Here is a 24,606-nt window from a genome sequence, read left to right as displayed (position 1 = left end):
TTTAAATTAAAATTAACTAAAATTAAAAACAGTTCCTCAGTTGTACTCATTACATTTCAAAAGCTTAATAGCCACATGTGATTATTGTCTACTGTATCGGACAGTGAAAATCACAAATACACACACACACACACACACACACACGACACTGATATAAAACATACATATCACACTGAGATAAAACATATCCATCACACCCAAAAGTTCCTTTGTGTTCTTTTCCAGATAATTCCTAACTCCCAATCCTGATTTCAGTAAATCACTGATTTGATTTGTTACTACACATTAGATTTGTGTTTTCTAGAGCTTCATATATATATACTCTTTATTTACCTGGCTTCTTCTCAGCATAATGTTTGTAAGGTTGATCCATTCATGCTGTTACATATGTAACTAGTTCCCTCCTTTTTAGTGCTGAACAGTATTCCATTGTATGAAGAGACCACAATTTATTTATCCACTCACCTGCTGATGCCATTTGGGACTATGCTAAATAAAGCAGTTAGTTTTGTAGACATATATTTTATTTAAAAAAATTTTTTTAATTGAAGTATAGTTGATTTACAATGTGTTAGTTTCAGGTGTACAGCAAAGCGATTCAGTTATATATATATATATATATATATATATATATATATATATATATATTCTTTTTCAGATTCTTTTCAGGTTATTACAAGATATTGAATATAGCTCCCTGTGCTATGCAGTAGGTCCTTGTTGTTAATGGACATACATTTTCATTTCTCTTGCCTAAACACCTTTGGAATTGCTGGGTTATATGCTAAGTGTATACTTAACTTTATAAGAAATTGCCAAACTGTCTTCCAAAATGGTTGTACCATTTTACATTCCTACCAGCAATGTAGGGGAGTTCTAGAGAACTCCAATTATTACCAATTATTGCCATTTTTTGTTTACTTGTGCTATTAAGTACTGAGAGATAGTATCTAAATCTCCACCTGTAATTACAGATTTTCCGTTTCTCCTTTCAGTTCTATCAGTTTTTGCTTCATAATATTTTGAACCTTGTGACTAGGTACATTCGAATTTAAGAATGTTTTGTCTTCTTTATGAACTGACCCTTTCACGACGACGTGCCCCTCTTTGTCCAAGTTCTGAATTCTACTTTGTCAGCTGATATAGTCACTCCAGCTTTTCTTTTTAAAAATTAGAATGTGCGTGGTATATTTCTCTCTCTTTGCTTTTAACTTATCTGTCTATTTTTACTTAAATTGGGCATCTTTTAAATAGCATATAATTTAATCTTGCTTTTAAAAAAAAATCCAGTCTGAGAATCTCTGACTTTTAATTGTCCTGTTCAGACCATTTACATAAAAAAATAATAATCGACAAAGAATAAACTGTATGCATTTCAAGTGTACAATTTGATGAGTTTTGACATGCATATACCTGTGAAGCCATCACCACGATCAAGAAAATGGGCATTTTCATCATTCCCCAAAGTTTTCCTGAGCTCCTTGGTAATGTACTCCTCCCCCCACTCCTCTTCCCTGGCAACCACTGATCTGCTTTCTGTCACTGTGGTTTGCATTTTCTAGAATTCTGTATAAATGGAACATACTATATGTCCTCTTTTTTGTCTAGCTTCTTGTACACATCATGATTTTGAGGTTCATTCATGTTGTTTTTTGTTTCACTTTTTTTTTCCCTTTTTGTTTCTGGATAGTATTCCATTGTGTGAACATGTAACAGTGGTTATTCATTCACATAGACATTTGGGTTGTTTCTAGCTTTTGGCTCTCACAAATAGAGCTGCTATAAACATTCTTATACAAGTCTTATATGGACATATGCTTTTATTTCTCTTGGGTAAATACCTAGGAGATGAATTCCTAGGTCCTATGGTAGGCATACATTTAATTTCTTTTTTAAAACTGCCAACCTATTTTCCAAAGTGTTTGTACTGTTTTGCATTCTCCCCAGCAGTGTATGAGAGCTCTGTTTGCTCCCCTTTCTCATCAACAGTTGGTATGGCTTATCTTTTTAATTTTAATGATTCTTTTTTTTTTTTAAAGAATCAATTTTATTTATTTATTTATTTATTTTGGTTGCATCGGGTCTTCGTTGCTGCACATGGGCCCTCTGTAGTTGTGGCAAGTGGGGCCCACTCTTTGTTGCGGTGCACAGGGTTCTCCTTACGGTGGCCTCTCTTGTTGTGGAGCACAGGCTCCAGACGCACAGGCTCAGTAGTTAGTTGTGGCTCACGGGCCCAGCTGCTCCACGGCATGTGGGATCCTCCCGGACCAGGGATCGAACCCGTGTCTCCTGCATTGGCAGGCGGATTCTTAACCACTGCGCCACTAGGGAAGTCCCAACTTTAATGATTCTGTTTGGTGGGTTTGTATTTCATTTACTTGTGGTCTATTCACATGTTTTTTTAAAAAAATTTTACCTGTTCCTTTTTATTTTATTTTTTTTTAATTTTATATATTTTTTGCCTGTGTTGGTTCTTCGTTGCTGCATGTGGGCTTTCTCTAGTTGTGGTGAGTGGGGGCTACTCTTCGTTGCAGTGTGCAGGCTTCTCATTGTGGTGGCTTCTCTTCTTGCGGGGCACTGGCTCTAGGCGCATGGGCTTCAGTAGCTGCGGCGCGTGGGCTCAGTAGTTGTGGCTCACGGGCTCAGTAGTTGTGTCTCGCAGGCTCTAGAGCGCAGGCTCAGTAGTTGTGGTGCACGGGCTTAGTTGTTCCACGGCATGTGGGATCTTCCCGGACCAGGGATTGAACCCGTGATCCCTGCATTAGCAGGTGGACTCTTATCCACTGCACCACTAGGGAAGTCCCCTCACATGTTTTCTTTTGTGAGGTTTCTGTTCAAAATTTTTGCCCAGTTAAAAAATTTAGTTATTGTGACTTCCCTGGTGGCACAGTGGATAAGAATCCGTCTGCCAATGCAGGGGACACGGGTTCGAGCCCTGGTCTGGGAAGATCCCACATGCTGCGGAGCAACTAAGCCCATGCACCACAACTACTGAGCCTGTGCGCCTAGAGCCCGTGCTCCGCAACAAGAGAAGCCTCTGCAATGAGAAGCCCACGCAGCAACGAAGGCCCAACACAGGCAAAAATAAATAAATAAATTTATATTTAAAAAAATTTAGTTATTTGTCTCGTTATTCTGATACATGTCCTTGGCTGAGGTATGTGGTACAAATATTTTCTCCTGGTTTGTTGGCTAACTTTTTGTTTTCTTAGTGGTCTTCTTAGAAAAGTTTTAAATTTTGATGAAGCCCAATTTATCAATTTTTTTTATTATTTATGCTTTTTTGTTCTACCTAAGGAACCCTTGTCTTCCTAAGATCACAAAGATTTTTCTCCTGTTTTCTTCTAGAAGTATGAGAGTTTTAAGTTTCACGTTTCGGGCTATGATCCATGTGAGTTAATTTTTCTGTAAGATGTAAGGTAAATATTCATTTTTCTTCCATGGAGAGATCTAGTTGTTCTAGTGCCATTTTTTCAAAAGACTTTTCATTTCCCAAGAAGTGCCTTGACACTTTCTTTGAAAATGTATATAGATGTGGGAAAAAGGTATATGCAAGGTATATTCAGATACTTTATCTGTAACTCTCAGTAGGATACCAGAGTGAAAGAGTGGGCCAAGCATTAAAAATAATTTATGTGGTTACGAATCTCTTATTTTCATCAAATATAGTTTTCTTTTAAATATTTCTTGATGTCCATTCCAGAATGAATCGAGCAGTTACCTTTGATTCTAAAACCATGTGAATAGTAACATCCATATTATGATAGCAGAAATCATTCCACCCATCATTTAAATATATAGGCTTTCTGGTGAAGAGCAGCTTTGTTCCAGATATTTGGGTTTGGTAATGTTCACAAATTCCAGAATTTTCTTTAAATGATGCAAAATGACATGATGCAACATGAAAAACTAGCACTCAATTTTACTCAAAAATCCAGATCTATAATATTGATAAAATCACCATAATTTAACTTTCTATATTAGGAGTGCCAAAATAAGCTAATATTTAATTTTGAGACAAGGAAAGAAATAGAGAAAAAGAAAACCCAATGCCTATGAAAACAGACATCTAAAATTTTAATGATTTAAAAATAGCCTGTATATACAATGTGGGAAAGAGAGTAATACAGATTGAACATTTTGGTTTGGAAAACGTGAAATGTCACCACTTTGCTCAAGTCTGTCATCTCCTAAGAAACGCACATTATACAATGAAATCTACAAGGACACTTTTCAACCTCTTCTTCATTGATTTTCAGCAACCTGCTTCTTCCTTCGCACACTCTTTCTTGTAACAATACAGCTTCTTCTGGCAGAGCAGAACGTCAAGAACTACAAGAGCGGTGGTTCTGAAAAGCACCTTCTAGGGTAAGTTTCACTGATTATTTTGTATCCCACTTAGATCATGCATCCTTCTCTCCTAAATCCTTTCCTGTTCCAATGATTTGGTTGTTTAAAACAAGCAAGCTCAATTAAGTCAAGGCATATATTGCAAACCAAAACGTTTTCCAATCGGCTGGAATAGCATCATTGAATAAAAACTGGACTGATAAACCGTAATTTGCTTCTTGACTTGGTAATACGTGACTACATTTACCCCCCGGGTAAGAAGTGTGATGAATCTGACGGCTTGTGGTGTGTTTGTGCTGTGCCAACCCCAGCAGGGATGAGAGGACAGACTATGGAATGGACGGCTGCTGTGCCGAGCTGGGAGACGGTGGTGGGCGGTGTGCACAGGGTCAATGGCCAGACAGAGCTGAAACGCCTAGATGGGCTCCATACAGCTGCTCTGAGTGCCGGCTCTGCATGTGCGTGTTTTAGGGAGGGTACAGGATCAAGCATCGGATTCTCTTACAGTGGGATGTGGCCTGGTGGCTCTAATGTTTAGGTGATCAAGGAACTGGCCAGTTTCCCTCAGGTAATGGGGTAGTAGCACCTAAGGGAATGTTGAGAGTCAGAAAGGCCCCTACTTACAACTGGCAGATGAGACCATCCTTCCTTTTGTGGATGATCATAGTCTGATGTGTCTTTATGAATTCCTGCTGCAAATAATATATTTTTTGCAAATCTAAAAACATCCTTTGGAAAATCGCATGGCCAAGTCACTCATAAATGCCAATAATCAAAAAGCCCTGCAGAAACACATCCTCTCCGTGCTGAAACAACCCTAAGTGGGGACATGGCCCCTAAGTACACGTGTCACTCCTCCAGCACCTAACATGTCAGAGTTTGGATTAACATATACTTTCTGAAACTTTCTCTCTAAGAGGGCTTTTTCAACCAGAAGTGAGGCATCTTGCGATAACATGCCCAAGACAGCCAGTTTTGGAAGGGGTTTCAAAAACAAAAACAAGGCATAGCGTGCCTCCTTATTGGAAGGTGCACACCTGCAAATACCCTATGCTTCCCAGACTTGGGAGTGACAGACTCAGAATAATCGCTAGTATATGTAGAGCAATATTACAACCAGCTGGTATGTTTTCTAAAAAAACAAATGCAGCATTAGGAGGTGCTTACTAAGGTGCTTCTTAATTCATGGTTTTCAATGGAATGTATCAGACAAACATCTACGAACGAACATGAACACAGAGTCATACACACACACACGGACAGGATTCTGTACAGTTTACGTCTTAGATGCTCAGGTGTGTACACAAGAACCACGCAGGAAAAAAAAAGTTCCCCTAGAGTTCCCTGAATTTCTGAATGTCGTCTAACCCATCAAATGTTAAAATATTTCATTTTCATATAAAATATCTACAAAAATAGATAAGATTTACAAAAACCAGAGAGTATTTCCAGTTTTCCTCAGTAATCCAAGTCGGTCCCTCTTTTGCTGGTCTTCTTCTCAGAATGTCGCCATCTCCAGCAGAGAGCGCTTGAAGAGCTGCGCGTTCCTGGACAGGTCCGTCACCTGGTGGACCATCTCCTGCAGCGCGGAGGTGCTGGGGTAATGGAGCGCGGCCGTCTTGGTCGCCAGAACTATAGTCTTGAGCTGCTCGCAGAGCTGGTTGCTGGAGTTCATCACTTTGTTGCGAACGTCCTGGGCGGCCACCTGCCTTGTCAGCGTGTCTCCGATGAACACCAGTTTGTGGGCGCTGAGGATGACGAACTTGCTGTGCGCCACGAAGATCCGCGGGGGCTGGGCCGAGCTGAGGCAGCTGAAGAGAGCGTCGATGGCGTTGAGGAGGGAGATGTAATGGGTCTCACACTGGTCGTAGTAGAAGCACAGCAGCTGCCTGTCCTGAGCGCCCACGCCGCTGCTGGTGCTTGGGAGGCTCTGGGAGGGCTTCCACTTGGAGATGTCGTTCTCCACGGGCTTTGTGATTTCTTGTTCCAGCAACTGGAACTGACTCAGCTGCAGGGAAGGAAAAAGCCGAGTTTGTTAAGGATGAGGCGGTGTGCCGAAATGGAAATTAACCAGGGCTTGCATTTAAAACGCGGGGATCTTCATCCCAGTGTGAGGTGCTTATTAGATGCCAAGACTCGTCCAGTTGCCTGGCCTTCCTAAGTTGTGAAATGTAGAGGCTGACAAAGAGGATCCCTAAGGAATCCTCCAGCTCTGACTCCTGTGATGGGACACGATTGGTCTTTTCTGTCCTAAGGCTGGAAGGCAGCATAGGGTTTAAACCCAGCTCTGTTACCTACACCTTTACGAAGGTTAAATGAGTTAATATTTGCAAAGTGCTTAGAATAGTGTTTGGTATAATGGAGACTAGGTAAATGTTTATTAAATGTTGAGTGGTGGTCAGGGAAAAGCAAACGTAGGGATCTCTTTGTCAAGTCAGTCACTGACAGTTTGCTCCTTCTGGGGGAAAGCCTTGACTTTGTCCCTTCAAGGCACTTAGATAAATGACAATTCATGACCCTTTTCTATTTCTCCTACTCTTTCTGTCCAGATTTATAAACGTTATTATCCAGCACTACAGGGTAGACCACTGCATATAAATACACGTGCACTGTGGAGGAGAACTTCTCTAAGGGAATCTGAACGCAGGCTGTGCATCGTAACACTTAGACCCCCAGAGCGGTCGAAAGGAAGGGGCCTCACACAAGGTCAGACTGTGTTAGCTTTCTCCCTTCTCTCCTCACTGCCCCCAGCTGGTGTATTATTTGAACTGCAATGATAAGAATTTCCAGCTATTGCACCAAGTGTCAGGAGAGGCTCTCTTTTACAGGCAAGGACTATCTATCTGTGACCGGAGTTTAGGACTCAGTCTTCTGCCCTGAAATAGGGCTGAGTCTGAGCAGGGTCAACCTCACGCAGCTTCTCCCCTGAGAAGTGCACAGCGAGCTTTCCTTTTCTGTAGACCCTGTTTTCTTCTTAGGAATTACTATGATTTCAACAAGTTCCCCAAAGCCCTGCAGTCTTACTTGGCCAAATGCCAAAGCAAACATAAACAGATACAGGGCGATGCTTCAAGATATTCAGCTTATGCTTTTCCAAGTATGTTCATAAATATATCATCTCATTAGGTCGGAGGGGAGAGGGACTTTCTCATTTTATAGAGAAATAATCGAAGTTCAGGGAGGTTAAGTGACTTGCCTGAGGTCATATGATTGGTTGGCCAGAAAGCACAGATCAGAACTCTGGTTTCCTGAGTTCAGTGCGCCATTTCATGTCCCTACACGCCATTTCAGTTCATCCTAAAAGGCCTATAAATCCTCGATCCATTTCTCGTTATTTTTGTGCCCTTGTATTAGCAATACCCATTATTATTTGCCCCACTCATGCCCAACTTTTGAATGAAACTGCCTTGCCCAAAGCCCTTAGTAAACGGACTTGGATATATTTTGAAAACACTGGATCCTGCCCTCCTCCCCTTAGATTGGACCAAGAACAGCCAAGCCATAGGCTTGGGTAATAGGGGAGAGATAGAGATAGAGATGATAGAGACAGAGAGACAGAGGGGAGATAGATAGATAGACAGATAATGGCCCAGACTCTTTTTTAAGGAATTTGATAAACCACAGAAGGGACTGACTATTAGCGAGGAAGCTGAGATGAAAAACTATATATAGGAAAGGCTCTGAGTGTCCAGCTGTGGGTTCAGTAAAGTTACAGGGGAGCCAAATGAGTAGATAATCAGAGGAAACTGCCAGAAAATAGAGGCCAAGGAAGTCAATTTAGAGAGACACAAAGTTAGTACAAGAAGGAGAGGAAATTGACAGTCCTAGTTCTTTAAGACATGGCGAAATCTTCATTTTCTGTTCTTGAATTCCCCTATTATGGCTTTACTATAAAACACGTTTGCTGGGGCCAGCTTGAGAGGGTCTTGCTCCTTGAGACCAACCGCCTTAACCCAATAGTCTTAATAGGTTAGATGTACAGGCTTAGCCTGGAAAAACTGCTATTTGGACCAGGTACACCCAGCTAGATTACTAAGGCCACAGACCTTCTCTTTGTTCTTATACCCTATTATGTGCCTTGGAGCTTGTTTATGCCAAAGTGTACTGGGAGGATCAAAACCATGACCTTCTGAAGTTATACTTTCCTTACTAAGTGGGAAATCTTTTCAATACCAAGTAGTTTTTGTTCTGATTGAACGTACCTGATGATGTTCCAGCTGCATCTTGTTCTGTTTGATGATATTTTCTTTTTCCAGGAGCTCCTTCTGTTGCCTCTCAAACTCCTCCTTACCCTATTATTTTTCAACATAAAGAAAACATGACGTCACCACTATGATTCACTTATGCTAACAATTTCATTGACAAACACATAAACACTCTTCCATTTTCCACTGCCTTGGCAATTTCCCGCATGCCCAGTTAGGCCCTGTGAACCCCAGGCAGGGGTTCTCGGCCAGACTTCCAGAGTCACTGTGTAGATGAGAAATGAAAACTAAAACCCATTTGCATGTGGGGTGCCATGCTGTCCGCTCCACTTCACCATTTTTGGAGGGCTAACCATGGTCCCCTTCAAACCTCCTTAAGCGGTACTTTTTCTCAGGGCTCTTTTCTAATAGATTATATGCAAACCCATTAACCTCTTAACGTGGGTCTAAACATGGCCCACACTGTATTTCTAGTTTCTTTCAATCATCTACAGCTCTACACCAAATTAGCATTTCCCAAGAGGCAGAGTTGGACAACCAGCCAGGTAGATGTTTAATGCCTCGGTCTGCTCCCTCCCCATACTTTTCTTCAGCACAAGGTGTGGCTCTGCTCTCCCCTCCCCAGTTGTACGCAAAGGAACTGTGTGTAATAATCCTCAGGATGCTTCGCGGCTGTCAGTCAAATGAAAAGAATGGCAGAATAAGATAGTAAAGCAAATTCTAAATAATGGATCTTGTAGGATGTTTTAATCCCCCGAAGGGTAGGGGCAAGCTGTCAGGATCCCGAGTCAACCTGGTGGACTTTCCACCTGTAGGACGCAGACTGTGATGGCCCGATTTCCATACGCCGTTAAGTTCTAGGTCAATTGGCAAATGCCCAGGGCTCTTCAAGCTAAGCCTATGGTGGGGTTAAGTTTCTCTGTGAGTAATTCTACACACATACACATACACAGGATAGAGCTGAAGGGACCTTAGAAATTCAGAGGTTTTCAAATCTTTTTCCTTAACCGTGAAACACCCCTCGCCCTACTTTTTTTTTCAAATAAAGTACCGTGCAGAACCATATCATGAAATGCAAACAGAAGTGGAGCTGGTATGTTTATTTGCGGGCCCACTAACCTACTTGGGGGGTCTCCTCCTGCTTGCCTGAGGCATATCCATCAGATCTAATCCAAGCCTGTGCTTCATTCATTTTGCAAATGAGGCAATGAGATGAGGTTACATAAGTTGGTGACACAGTGTCACGGAAAAGTCTAGAGGACTCAGGACTCTCAGGCCAGTATTCTTCCTACCGGACAACATTGCCTCCAATCTGTGAACCATTCATCATGTTTCTGAACATTAATCTTGGTCTCCGCTCTGGTAGTCTAGCTACCAGCCTTACAGGCATGAGCCCCAGGCCCCTGCGTGTGAATGTAGGTGCCTTAGGAGTCCGGTTCTTTACCTGGAGGTGGACGTAGTCGTAATCATCCATCCAGCTCCGTTCAGAGCCGTCACTGCTACTACAGTCAGGGGGCTGGTCCTTGCCCAGGCTTGGGGGCAGCGGCTTGTTGAGGGCTGGAGCCTTGTGGTCCCCGGGATGCAGCAGCTGTACCTGGGAGCCGGCGTGTGGGCACTCAGCGGAGTTCGTGGTGCTCTCAGGCCCGCCCTTCCCATGCGAGCTGCCAGGGCCCGGCTTGAAGAGGGCCTCCGCGTTGGTGTTGATGGTCGTGGTCAGCTGCTTGGCATCGTCTGGCACCGTCTTTGCCACCATCACGAACCGGTCCAGGTCATCCCATTTGTTCTGGGGCTTGTTGACGGCCAGCACGTTCAGGGACCAGCTGCACTCGTTTAAGTCGTGGCTGGTCTGGCTCAGGATCTGGTGGGAGTCCTCCAGCCGCTGGAGCTCCCGCCTCACCTTGTGGTGGAGCAGCGGCTCCGGCAGGCAGGAGGCGTTGGCCGCGGCGCCCCTGGCGAAGTGCAGGTAGTCCCTCAGGGCCAGCTCCACGCTGTCGACGGCGGCGCGCACCTCGTTGACGTGCCGCTCCATGTACCCGTAGCCCCGCCAGTCGGTGGTGACCAGCGCCCTCAGGCCCGAGACGCCCGTCTCCAGGGCCTGCTGCAGCCGGTGGAGCCTCTCGATGGCCGTGTCTGGGTCCAGGAAGAGCCTTTTGTCCTGGGCCGGCGAGGCGGACAGCGCAGAGTCCTTGGAGGTGGTGGAGGACGTGGACATGGTGCTCCGGGTGCTGCCGGTGCTGGAGAAGGACAGCCGGTTGATGCCGTCCACCACGTCCGCGGGGCCTTTGGCGTCCGGCGGGCTGTGCAGCGGCACGTCGTAAACCCCGTCCCTTTCCTCGAGGTTTGCTTTCTCGCTGGTTTCTGCTGGCGGTGCCAGAAACTGGACCCCCCGGGGGACATCGTAGGCGTCGTTCTGGGAGCCCCCGGGCTGGCCCAGCTGCGGGGCCGGGTGGCTCAGGGAAACGCTCTGGTGCCTCCGCGGCGCCAGCTCCGCTGCCCCTGCAGCGTCGCCGTTACATTTAGCGTGAAGATCCTTCCCCAGGGGCTTGGTGCCGGCTGGGGGGATGTCATAAACGCCCTCGGGTCTGCCGTCGGGCCGGCCGGCGTGTCTCATGGGAGAGGGGAAGTCGTACTCCTTCTCCCTAAGCCCGGCCTCATCTCTGCAGGCAGAGGGTGGAATGGCGTATCCCTGAAAAGCAAGTGGAGAGCGAAGCTGTTACTTGCTCAGTTGGCTCATGTGACGGTGCGGAAGCTGAGCGGTACATCAGGATGAGGGCCAGGTGCTGCCTCCCCCTCGCTCGCCGTCCACCCCTCAGTGTCTCCCAAGGCCCGGCCCTGCCCTCACCTCCCCCGCCCTTTGACAAGTGCATCCTTCCCTGGCCTCCACGCCGCCTTGTGTGGACCCCTCCTGCCTGCGCTGCTCTCCTGGGCTCGCACTGCTGACCACCTCCTGGGTCTCCTTCCTCAGTGCTGCAGGCCGGGAGGGCAGATGATGCCTTAACAGCCCGGGCCAGGCGTCGGGAGGCCTAGGGTCTCTCCCGGACCTGTCAGCTGTGTGCTGCCCAGTAAGCTGCTTCAATGTTCTGAGACACGGTTCCCTCATCTGTAGAATCAGGATAACTGTACTTCCTGGGCAGAATGAGTCCAATGCGTTAACCCATATATATACGGCCTGAGTAAGCTGTGACACCCTATATAAACGTGAGCTATATGGGATACAGGGGTTGCTTGCCAAATGGAATTGATTACCTTCTTATTGGCTCTCCTTACTGACTCCCCATTTTTTTAGTGGGGGCCCCTAAATATGGAATTCCTAGAATTATCTTTATTGCCGTTTCTTCCTCCCTCCCCCCTTCTCTTCCCTCCCTGTACTCTCTTACAAAGGCTAGCTTCTCCTCTTTGGTTTGTTTATCCCAGTACACACACACACACACACACACACACACACACACACACGTTTTTTGCTGCTCTGTAGTAGCTCACTTACCCCTTTGGTAGGAGGGATGTCATAGACCCCTTGAGGTTTTATCTCTCCCACTGGAACTGAGAACACAGGGCCTTTCACAGATGACGGTGGGATGTCGTACACCTGAAGAGAAACACCCCACCAGAGTTACCCAGCACGGAAATGTCTTATGCTTGTCATTTTTTATGTACTAAGCTTTTAATGACGGATTTATTTACCAGGTTGTGTGTTCCCTTGCCCTTCGGCTGAATTCTATGTAATAAAGTGTTGATGGAATTTTTCTTTTTCAATTTTGTATTCTTTGACTTAGATTGAATATAAAAATGATCTTAGGTGAACTGTCTACACTGTACTTTAAATTGTAGCTTCAATTTTACGCTGCCTGATAAACTGATAAGCAATAAAAGCTTTGTTAGATCAAAGCCTCGATTTCCTAATAAAGCAAATCCAGAAAACATAACTTAAATAACATTGGCTAAAATGGCCCCTGGATAGACAACCTAAATAAAGCGTCGCAGGACATGTACACATTTTGTGAACTTCCCTTTCCTCTGTAGCCCTGAAGGAAAGCTGCCCTCTCCCCCAGTGACCACATTTCTGGTACGCACCCCGTGAGCGGTCTGGGAAGGAGGAACATCGTAGACGTCCTTTTGGTATCTGGATGGGTACTCGTACACGTAGCCATGGCCTGTCCTCATCGGCGTGATCACCTGTGGCAGGAAGACACAGGGGTAAAATTCCAAGCCGAGTCCTGAGGGCACCTCCCAGCCTCCTGATGAGACACTCCACCCTCATCTTTCACCCGACTAAAAAGAAAGAAAGAAAGAAAAAAAAACAAAACACACACACACAAAGAAAGAGGGAAGAGACAAAAGGAAGGAGACACCAGGCCGGTAAACTTTTAAATCCCTCTTGAATTCCAGCGAAGAACCATCCCCTGAAATATCTCTGTCCCCATTCCTCATGGTAACAAAATCACCTCAAAGTTAGTCAGATAAAGTCTCCATTCCCAAAAGGTACTTGAAAGGAGAATCATGTTTGAATTATGAAAGTCCTAGATCAACCCTTTGGAGCATCAAAAGCACAGCATTTAAAAAAAAAAAAAAAAAAGGCTCTGAAACTATTTGTAAATAGAGTTCAGCCACTTAAAATTCCTCTCATACCTTCCCCAGGAAGCCTCTTCATCTGACGTTATTATGATTATAACTAAAATTCCATAGGCCACTAGAGTACTTTTATGAAGCTAAGGCTCACACAGCGCTGCCCTTAGAAGCCTCCAGGAGCTTTCATTTTAACGAATGAAACACATGAAATACTGAGTCTGGGAGCCGACCAGGAAGAGAGTTGAGGTCTAATCATTTTCCCATTTCCACCGGGGAAGCAAACATCCAGACGGTACCTACGTCCAAGTGATGTCAAAAGTAAAGTACACTCATCGCAGCTCGAGCATCTGGAACCAATGTCAATGACACAAATCTCACCCGACAGGCTCGCATTTTCATATCTACACACTTCATTCTGTCCTAAGCACAGGTAGAGAAACGACTGGAACTTAAACTCCTCTGAAAATATATTTAATCCCCCCAAAGCTTCTAAACGACTAGGGTCTTGTTTCTGCCTAACCCCTGTCCCCCGAATGCTAACAGCACCCACCTAAGTATTGCTCATGACATTTGCGAGAACAGACACTGCAAATTAGGAAGAGTTTGTTGTTCCCTAAGAAACCATCATCTTTTATCCTTTCTCTAATGTGAAAACTCTGGCGTCAGGCTGCCTGCAAAACTATGCGAAAAATGCTCATATCCATCTTACCCCGAAATGGGTGGAACTCAGCCAAATGCACAATGCCCTTCTCCCTGGGGGCTCTAAATGCCCGGGATCAATTTGCTTTTAAATCCCTGGTGCTTGGAGCTGATTATGTCTTGCAATGAAGGTAAAAGAGATTAGCATGCAGCCACCATCCCATCCAATCTCTCCACTGCCTCTGTTTTCAAATAGGAATCTCTTGCTTTAAGGTTTGTTGGCATGCAACATACAGAACCACTTTACAAAGTGGCTACTGTACTGTGCAGAGCAAATCTTCCTTTTTAAAGCAGGATGCTCTTCGCTCAAGAAAGATACACCGTGTTCCCAATGCCCTTATATAATTTTTTTCTTCACTCACTATTGTCCAGGAGAGAAATGAAGTTATCTTCTCTTGGTCTATCTCATCAGCTCCTCTATTTATAGCTCTCTGTTTTGGCTGTTTAATAGAACCTGCTCACAGCGCCGCTTTTGTTCAGTCTACAAGTTTCTAAGAGTGGATTCTATCCAAGGTTGCCAAGTTAGTAATAACGCTAATGGAAAACCAAGGCTGGTAATGCTGAAGGCCAGCAGACGGGTTTCATCTTTAGTTTAAAAAAGGGAGCGGGGCTGGGAGATAGATGGGGTGGTGCTAGTATCTGAAAATAGCGCTGGGTGACATGTAAACGTAAGGGACAACCTCAGGAAGGCGGGTCGCCAGTGAGGCTCTGCCTTGCCTTTGCAGATCGTCCCTGGCAGGGAGCATTAATGCTTCCCAGTATTTAAGGTCTCACTTCCTGACAAATGTCACAGAACCCCCCGCGTGCTCTCTCCTTCTCATTTAGAGGATGCCTGTGGTCATCTGGTTTTTTAAAAACTTTGCATTCCAAACCAGTCATTTTCCTTGTTTATGCATTAAAAGAAACAGATGGTGAAAAACCACAGGGGGAAAAAGCCAACAAAATACAACCTTCCCCGATGCCAGCATCCTGATGTTACTATCCAATTCCCACCGGTCCACGAATGTCATGGAAATGGGACCGGGGTTGTGCGTCTGGTCAGACACAGGCAGGACACAGAGTGAGCCCCTTTGTGACGCCTGAGAGAACAAGGAGCTGGACGTCCTCTACTTTTGGACCTTCTCCTCCTCACCCCATGGCTTGGGTCACTTTCATGCCAATTGTGTGTTCTCTCCTCAGAGGAAAGTGCTGACTGTTCTGTACCTTACAAAGTATCCAGTTTTGTGGTTCATAAGGCCTTTTCTTCCTGCTTGACATAGTACACAAAAACCTTTCTACTTTCCCAGGATTACTGAACCTCAGCCTATGAGGAACACCAAGGTCTAGCTAAGGGGATTGTACATTTGGGAAGAAATCTCCTGGGCATTTGCACAGCAAGGCACTGATGTAATTGCTACACAAAGGGCATCTTAAAAACTAATTTTCTCAATGAAATCAAGTCAGGTTTTTCATTTCCTTTTTCCCTCCATTTGTTTTTCTTTCCTGCATTCCTTTCATTCTGCGTATTTATTTATAGTTATAAGGGCTTAGCCTTAGGAATTACCAAACTGACCTCTTAGTTCTTCAGCGTCGCCACAAAGGGGGCTGAGCCGTGGACTCCCCAGGGCTCTATGACCGACTACTCTCCCGGCTCCCCTGCGGAGGATTTGCATTTTCCAAATATGGATTTTCTGTCCAGATGAGGAATCCGACCTTCCTTGGACGTTAGTATACTGTTCTTGTCAACTAATGGAAAAGTCTGAAGGTGGACACTTTGAGAAGAGCTATGAAGCAGAGAAGGGCAGACTAGAGACGTTTAGAAAGGGAAGAGTCCATGGAATACATCTCAGAGGCCGAACCCCAGCAGGGGAGGATCTAAAGCCTGGAGATTGGGGTCACGTTAGCTCTCTACTAATTCCGCTTGTAGAAAAAAACAAGCAAACATACATGACTTACCCCAGCCCACACTCTGATTCACACCATTTTGAGCCTCAGATTCTGGGCAGCACGAGCTTTTTAGAAATGTTATTCAGACTTCCGCGTCTCATAATTTTGAGAGCCGAGCAATGCTGATATTTGAAAGGGGAGTCTGTGTCCGGGGTAGCAGCGAGGGCTAGGGAACATTGAAAACCACCAGGTGTGAGAGTCAGTGGGCTGGGACAGAGCCCTGAGGTCTGTCATTCGTGTCTCCACATTCAGTTGGCTTGAGTTCGCACCTGTAGCAGAGCCAGGGCTTTATGCTTAGATGCCTGTGGGCTGAGCAGGCTGGGTGAAGGGAGAGATAAGCCGGGATCCTGTGTTGGGGACACAGAATTCATACTCTTTTGAAAGGTGGCAGCCAGTCCTCAGCTCCAGCCAACCACCATCCTGAAAAAATACTCCCTGTGTTGCCAGGTCTTTCCAATTTTCATGAGAAGTCGGGGGGGGGGGTTCTTTAAAAAACTAAAAATAGAATTACCATATGACCCAGCAATCCCACTACTGGGCATGTACCCAGAGAAAACCATAATTCAAAAAGACACATGCACCCCAGTGTTCATTGCAGCACTATTTACAATAGTCAGGTCATGGAAGCAACCTAAATGCCCATCGACAGACAAATGGATAAAGAAGATGTGGCACATATATACAATGGAATATTACTCAGCCATAAAAAGGAACGAAATTGGGTCATTTGGAGAGATGTGGATGGATCTAGAGACTGTCATACAGAGTGAAGTAAGTCAGAAAGAGAAAAACAAATATCGTATATTAATGCATATATGTGGAACCTAGAAAAATGGTACAGATGAACTGGTTTGCAGGGCAGAAATAGAGACACGGATGTAGAGAAGAAACGTATGGACACCAAGGGGGAAATTTGGAGCGGGGGTGGGGTGGTAGTGGGATGAATTGGGAGATTGGGATTGACATATATACACTAATACGTATAAAATAGATAGCTAATAAGAACCTGCTGTGTAAAAAATAAATAAAATTTAAATGATAAAAAAAAAAGAAATCTGGATTTTTATGTGTTACCCGATTTTGGAAATTGGCTCAAATATTTCAAACAGCATCTTGGCCAAATGACACGTCTCTGGCCCCCAGGGTGCCCGGTCCTTGCTTTCATCTGTGTATTTCTTCCTTCCTCCTCAGTCCGAGGGCAGGACCTGAAAGCTCTTCACCAGTTCTGTGCTTTGGCAAGACTGAACCACTCCATTTTTCATAGATGCCCTGCGTGCCACACCTCTGCGTCTTCACTCACAGTGTCTTTGTCTAAGATGCTCATCTTTCTTTCCTCGTGTGCAAACTTCATTCAATTTTCAGGGCCAACCTGAGTGCCTCTCTCCCACAAAGCCTTTCTCAGACAGATACAATATCTCCGTCCTTGGAACCTTCCGCGTGTGCATATACATCTCTAACACTGCTTATCCCTTGAGGTTTCACTGTTTCAGACCATCTCTTCTCTTCTCTTAGCATTGTGGACACAGAGACCATTTCTCCTCCATTTGTATATAAACAGCAGGGCCTAGCACAGTGCCTTGAATATAGTAGATCTTGGATAAGCGTATTGACGGAATATATTAATGAACTAAAGGAAAACTCAAGGCTTTTCTTAAGCAAACTGGTGTGGATCTGGAGAGGACGCTAAACAGGTCTGCCTATAGAGGATGAGGTTGGTTTCCAGGTAAGTCAGCTCTAGGATGAGTGGGAACCATGGGATAAGGGGCATGTCTGATCAGCCATGCATGGTAGTGCTGGGCAAGTGGGGTGGCCAAGAAAGCAGGGTGAATGTTAGGTAAAGTTGAGAAATCAGACACCACGGAAGAATTATCACCTGCACCACTATTTGGTGCAAACCATGGTTGGATGGCGGCCAAGAAGGGCCACTAGATGGTTTCCTTTTTCCCAATCTAGAGCTTGCATGTGACCCAAACACCTGCATTCTTCTCAGCCACAAGCCAGAAACATATGGGGGAGTTTTACAAAAAGAAATGAAAACTAACTCTGCTTTTTACCTTAACATCAGAAAAAAAAAAAAATACAATAGAAAGGAACAGGAGTCATGCTTTCTCTAGTTCTGAAAATATGTGACAGGCCTGTGTTGCATGAAGTCTTCTACCAAAGGCCAAGGCCACATTGGGTCTTTGGCTCATTGAAAGGATTAGGTCTGATGAGGGGAGTGATTGAGAACGTAAGCTGGACCCAGGCAGAGCTGGATCTAGATCCTGGCTCTACCACTTAGTAGCTGTGACGACATGACCAAGCTATTTCCTGGCCTGTTTCCTCATTAGTAAAACAGAAGTAATAATAGTTAGAGGCTATTAGGAGTATTAAATGAGATCAAGTACATAAAGTACCTGGCAAAGCATAAACCCGTAATCCTCAGCTATTTTTATCATAATTGTTACCTAGGTTAAGCAGATTTTACTTTTGGGCTTAAACTGTGGACTAGGTAATTCAGATCAATCACCCTAATGAAGACAGCTTTAAAAAAGTGAGGAGAATATATGAAAAAGCTTCTTGATAACATCAAAAGTTAAAAGATAGTAAAGAATTACCAGGTCAAAACTGAAAAGTGGAGAAGGAATTCATAGAGGGAAGCCCAAATTTTGAGGCTGCTTTTTCTCTGGGGGCATTTGCTGATCTAAAACAGGTCTGAGGGGCTACATTGTGTTTTTTCAGCTTCTGTGGGGGAAGGGAAACATTGGACTCTAGGGCTCACCAAGGTAGGGGTCCTGATAACCATCCTGCAGTTTGGGTTGGGACCCTAAGGGCTGCATGCGAAAGTAAGGAGTAGCTGGAAGTGAACCTACCCTTGTACAGGCTGAAGCTAGGTTTTAAGTCATCAGGCTTGGCAAGAACATCTCAAAGCCTGAAATTAGATTTATGTGTGCCTGTGAGGCTGGCAGAGGAAGTAAAATCCTCTCTGGATTTTTACTCTCTCTGAACAGCTTTATAGGCCTTGTATTATGTCTACAAATATTTTTTAAAAACCACAATGTCCAACACACAATCAAAGATAACTAGGAATTCAGGAGACAAGACAACAGAAACAAGAACAAAACAGCCAATTCCTGCTTCCTTCCAAACAGGATGAGGATGGTTCTGTCTTGGTGATCACAGATCTCAGGGCTGTTTGCTTTCAAAATGTTTCATGATTAAACCATAGGAGAATACAAAATTTAATCATTCCTAGATTTAAGTCATGTAAAAAGAAATCTTCACAAACGTACACAGTGTTCCCAGTGAGGTCTACGAGGCAATGGGAATTTCAAATTAAAGTGGTACATGACAAGAAACTTTTGCCCTTGGTGATCATCAGTGTATTTACTTGGGTTACTATTTTACTCTGGTCATATCAGTGTTGCCATTGTCACAGTTATCACCATAACAGCACAAGACACACCAGTGGAAAACCCCAGGAGAAAACGTGCTTTATAATCTGAGAGATAAAGATATTTATCCAAGAGAAAGACAGCAAAGTCCCAAACCCAAGAGACTTTACTGAATTTCTCCTCTGCATTTCTTTTCAGTGGAAGAGCACATGCTGGGTTTGTCAAGAGGATCTCACCAAGAAGTAGGACGCATACCCATGAGGAATGTCTAGAAGCAAAACACTTTCTATAAAGACAACTTCTGTTCACACGGTATCACTTGTACCAAGGTCTCAGCAAGTCTACTTGGGGGCGCTGCTTCCCTTGGGCATCTAGTTTGTCTCCTTAAAGCTGAGCTGGTGGGAGCCTGGGATGGGGCATAGCAGAAACAGAGGCCCCGTGGTTAGGAGAGCTTCAGCAAGATGCTGCCCGTTCAGGGGTGCGCTGGGGGAAGTGGGAAGGGAGCAGGCTGTGCCATTCATGAAGGCAGATCCTCCTTGACCACCCACGGACCCTGTGAAAGCCGATTAATAGGGTCTCAGGTCCCGCCATGTTCTGTGCTCCCTCGCACCAGCCCTACTGCTCACATACTTATCACAAATTCTCATTTCTCTCCTCCAACACTCGCCCATGTTTTGACTCTTTCCCTCCTTCCATGCTATCAGCAACTCGAAAGAAGAACAAAACAGTAAAAAGGATGCAGAAAAATCCTCCTGTTTGACTGAAAGAATTGGGTAGAGTGGATGAGACCAAGACGGGAAGGGGAGAAGCCCGGGGAACTTCAGCAGCATTGGTCCTGTTCTAGTGTATTATTATCATTCATAGTTCTACACTGGATGTATGTACGTATCAAAAAAAAATTCAAAATCGTAAAAATAGAATTTTTTATAATTTTAACAAAATTTTAAAAAGTAATAAGAAATCCCACTTGGAGGGGTAGGGAGGAATCTTTTGTCACTCTTTTCAGTTTCTGTATCCCATGATTTAATTGTGTGCAAGTCTCTACAATCCAAAGCAACATTAGGAATGGTGTGAATTACACAATCCTTTGCTTCTGATATCTAGGTAATGCCTCGATAATGGCCCAGTGGAGTTTACCCATGAATCCGGCAGAGCAGGAATGTGTGTAACCAGCTCCTGGTGTTCTGCCCTAAGGCCTACTCAAGAACTGGGCAACCCAGGTGGTGCTCAGGAAATGTAATGGGTAATTGTTGAGAAGTTAAAAAGTGCCACTGTGCCATAATGATTACAGTACAGATTTATAACCTCGCCATTAACAGCACCTAAGATCATCTGAATTCAAAAGTAGGCCTCACTGATTAGCAGCCATCTTTTGCATTTTTCTAGACATAATGTGGAAAGTAAAATTACATTGCTTCCTGTCTTTCTTTAATTCCTTGACACCCAGTTTTATTTATACTATCTCTGGGACCTGTACATTAACAAGAGTATTTTGATTTCTAAAACTGCCTGTTGGAAAGGACTTATTTCACTTAAATGCCCTTAAAAAGCATTAACAGAGCCACCACAGTATTTATTCGATCTTATAAGAACCTCTTTGTCTTAAAGCCCATGAACTGTGTGACCCTTTCCCTTTAAAGAAAACCCTAGGAAAAGAAACATCAGAATTATCAGCGACTGCTCATTAGAACTTGGATCCCATTTCCAGAAACTGCAAAGTTATCGAGGTTTGTCTGTTTCAAATCCAAGATTACTTGTTGCTTTTCTCTGACTGGATTTATTAATTCTCTATAAATTCTTTCTGCCGCACTTGGGTGTAGCAGTGAGCCCATTTATTTACTTGTTATAGCAACAATGTAACAAAAACTGAGCCCGGCCTTAAAAATACACCCTCATGGGCCCCAAGCACCGTTAACCCTTCCTACTGCTTCTCTCGTGCTCATCAAGATTTCTTCCCCTGTATTTTGGGAGGTGATTTACTTTCCTTCAAAGACATTTTGATGTCTGATTTTATGCTAGAATGTAGCCTTTTGCTAGCCACGTCTAAATCACTGCCAGGCTCTTTTTTCAAATGAGGAAAAAGTCACAGCTGAAAGCTCAGAGGTGGAATGGCGCTCCTGGGTCACTTTCCTTTGACACAGCGTTTGGACGGCAAACCACTCCATACAAACAGTGCCCCGATTGTCAGGCCTCCAGCATGCCTCCCCTGCTGCTTTCAGGAAGCTCTTTGTGTAGCAAGTGCTAAAGCAATATTTAGTTATGGAGTGACCAAGCGCCAAAGAGCAGCTAGAAGCGTTTAAACATGAAAGAACATGATGGGAAATGACTTCTGGATTCTGCAAGTGTTTGAGGTGTTTCTCTGGACGAAGCTGAATACAGCCCGGGACAGAGGTGGGCACAGCACAGCCATTTTTTTATATCTCATGGACCGAAATGTTCTTTGAGTGAAAACTATAAAAGGCACGAGCATTTTGGTTCTTTTTTTGTCCAAATAAATTCAACAAACCACTAAGCACTAAATCTAGATTTTTGAATTGGATTTTAGAGAGGTGCCCACAGACAGCCTTAAAGGGATGTGATTATGGAAAGAGGAAAGGGATGAGAATTTCTGCACCCAGATGCCTATGGGTATCGTCTCCTCCTAAATAGGTACAGGAAAGACGCTGTGACTTAACTGGGAGAAACGACATGATGGAGGATGGAGCAAACAGCTCACACGGCAGAACTTGGTGCCAGCTCTGAATGGCGCTGACCCAAGGCTGCGGCAGGGCTGTCGCTTAAAGAGGCATCAGACCCATCAAGGGTCTCACCCAAGCCGAGAGGGTGAAACAGAGGAAAATGGGCAGAAAACGAGTTCCAGGATGACACACTGTCTTAGCTCTTGGTAACAAAGCAGGGAGGAGAGTTTTTAACGAGGCGCTCCCCGGAAGGGTTCTCATGTATGGGACCAAGTCCGCGAACTCTGCGGCCCCCCGCTCAGCACCCCTGACCCCCCTCTCCCGTGCTCCTGCCTGCTCCTTGCTTTCTAAGACATGGTTCTATCCTCTAAAGGAGACTGCGGTTTCCAGATAGAAAGGTGGACAGGACCCTAAAGGAAGGTAAAAGAAGGATATGCCAAAACGTAGGGGTCAACTGAAATTTACATCAACGCCTGAGTGTCTTTTCTTCTTTCTTAAGAATCTTGAGGCCAAGTCGTTTTACTAAACTTTTCAAGTGACTCTGGGAAAGAATCAGATAAGGATGTCTGGGTCATAAAATTTTAGCCAAGACCATTAAGCGATAATCCAACCCTACTCTCCATTTCACAGTTGAGGGGACTAAAGTTTCAGAGGTTATTCAGCTCGATGACCACAGGGGTGTGAAGGAGCACCTCGGTTAGTGGGGTCCAGCAGCCCATCAGGGCCCCCCCTTCCAGTGCCATGTTGGCTACACAGTGTTTATAGGCTACACAGTGAGACAGATTAACTTCACAAATAAATACTCCTAAAGAAAGTTACTTCCTTATTTGAGAGGCAAAACTTGAAATCTGGGTATCTTATGCTTTGGGGGTGTCCCTTTCACACTGGCAAGCCAGTTCTGGGAGATTTGACTGTATCTGGTTAAATGAAGTTATTCACTTGGAGCAATGTGAAGTCATTTGAAAAGACGGTGTTTCCAATGGCAGAGAAAGCCACCGTAGCAGTACGTTGGTACCACGGTCTTTACAGCACCTCGATGACCCGTTCAGGCCTTCTGAGGGTCAGCCTGCCCTGGAGCAAGTGACTGCAGCCGGGTGGCGGGCATCTCCTTGGTCGTTAGCTCAGACTCCCTCAGCATTGAGGCTATGCTCTGGATCTGAGGTGGGAGCCTTTGGCAGTGCCTTTCATTCTTTCTGACCAACAGGATGCTTTTTAGCATGCAGGGTTCTGGTGAGCTGGAATTGCTCATGAAGTGTTTAAATATGCCCTCTTATTTTAGGGCTTGGCAACATCAACCATTAGCTGGGATGTAAAAGTCATTAGTTTCAGAGTCAGACAGACGTGGGCTCAAATATCAATCCTGCCTCTTCCTAGAGGTATGTCCCTCAGCAAGTTCACTTCTCAGACCTCAGATTCCTCCCCTGTAAAGTGGAGGCTGTGACGAACACCTTATGAGACTGTTGGGAGGATTAGATGAGATTATGCACGTAACGCCCCTAACGTGCAACCAAGCTCAAAGGCACCTGCAAGTCACCCCACTTTAGCTCTAAAACGATTCTTAAAAGAAGTGAGTAGCTTAATAACATGCTGAAACATGAAAACGCATAACTATTCTGAGAAATAACTGGTTTAAGCACACCATGCTTTAAGAAAAGCAAGTATTGGGCTTCCCTGGTGGCGCAGTGGTTAAGAATCCACCTGCTAATGCAGGGGACACGGGTTCGAGCCCTGGTCCGGGAAGATCCCACATGCCGCGGAGCAACTAAGCCCGTGTGCCACAGCTACTGAGCCTGCGCTCTAGAGCCCATGAGCCACAACTACTGAGCCCACATGCCTAGAGCCCATGCTCCGCAACAAGAGAAGCCACTGCAATGAGAAGCCCGCGCACTGCAACGAAGAGTAGACCCCGCTCACCACAACTAGAGAGAGCCCACGCGCAGCAACGAAGACCCAACGCAGCGAAAAATAAATAAATAAAATAAATAAATTTAAAATGGATTTCTATTTATAAAAAAAAAAAAAGAAAAGCAAGTATTATAAAAATTATTCAAATAAATCAGATGTGATTATGGCCTTGCTAAGGGATTTGTTTTGGCTTCAAAAATTGATCTACTGTGGGGTCCCTTTAAAGATGGGACTCCTTGGTGCTCTTCACACGTTGCTGGAATCACAGCTTTGAAGGGAGACATACACGTCCCGAGTGAGTCACACCTGTGCCCCTTAGACAGGAGCAGGGTGCCTCTCTGGACGGGAACCTGGACAAAGAGGCTCACGGCACAGCTATTTAAGAAGGCGCCCAGCTCTGCATTTTGCACAAGGGACTCAGACAAGTCTGCTTCTAAAAGTGCGTTCAACCAATAGTAAGTCTCAGTTTTACAGTCAAATCACCAAAATTCCGTATTCTTTTCTCCCCCTCACAAATAGAGCATTATCTACTGAGCCAGCCAGCACACTATGCGTGATGCTGACCCAGTCTCTCTGATAAGCACAGTCACTTAGCACGAAATCACTCAGGGAGGAAGGAAGATTACCTCTGTTCGCTTCGTTTTGAGCTTGTAAGAAGTTACTAAATCGCTCCTAGAAATACGCATTATCTATGAGCTTTATAAGCAATTGCCACCGAGTTTGAAGGCCTTGGCATTGACCAAACAAAAAAGACCTTTGTTCATTTCTAAGGAGGTGTTATGGTTTGCTCATTCCACTGGCCTGGGTGACTTAACTGGGAAGAGATACTTTTCCTTTTTAAAGTGAGGTCATAGAGCCCTTGAAATGCTCAAGGACCTCGAATTTTGTGTATTTAAATTTTAT

General features: G+C 44.6%; 1 protein-coding gene across 4 annotated transcripts in view; it reads right to left on the bottom strand.

The window, feature by feature from the left end:
• Positions 1–4,056: 4,056 nt before the first annotated feature.
• Positions 4,057–24,606, bottom strand: part of NEDD9 (neural precursor cell expressed, developmentally down-regulated 9) — a 291,241-nt gene continuing 270,691 nt past the window's right edge. For all 4 annotated transcript variants that reach the window (XM_082344493.1, XM_082344495.1, XM_082344494.1 and 1 more), the window contains 5 exons: positions 12,627–12,728; positions 12,040–12,141; positions 10,000–11,241; positions 8,553–8,642; positions 4,057–6,358 (listed from right to left, as the gene is read on the bottom strand). In XM_082344493.1, the coding sequence (XP_082200619.1) occupies positions 5,849–6,358; positions 8,553–8,642; positions 10,000–11,241; positions 12,040–12,141; positions 12,627–12,728 (2,046 nt within the window). In that variant the 3' untranslated portion in view covers positions 4,057–5,848. The remainder of the gene's footprint in view (positions 6,359–8,552; positions 8,643–9,999; positions 11,242–12,039; positions 12,142–12,626; positions 12,729–24,606) is intronic.

The sequence above is a fragment of the Balaenoptera borealis genome (assembly GCF_965194805.1).
Source record: "Balaenoptera borealis genome assembly, chromosome: 12".
NCBI classification, from domain to species: Eukaryota; Metazoa; Chordata; class Mammalia; order Artiodactyla; family Balaenopteridae; genus Balaenoptera; species Balaenoptera borealis.
The sequence above is the reverse complement of the archived record's forward strand: the minus strand, read 5'-3'. Positions and strand labels throughout refer to the sequence as shown.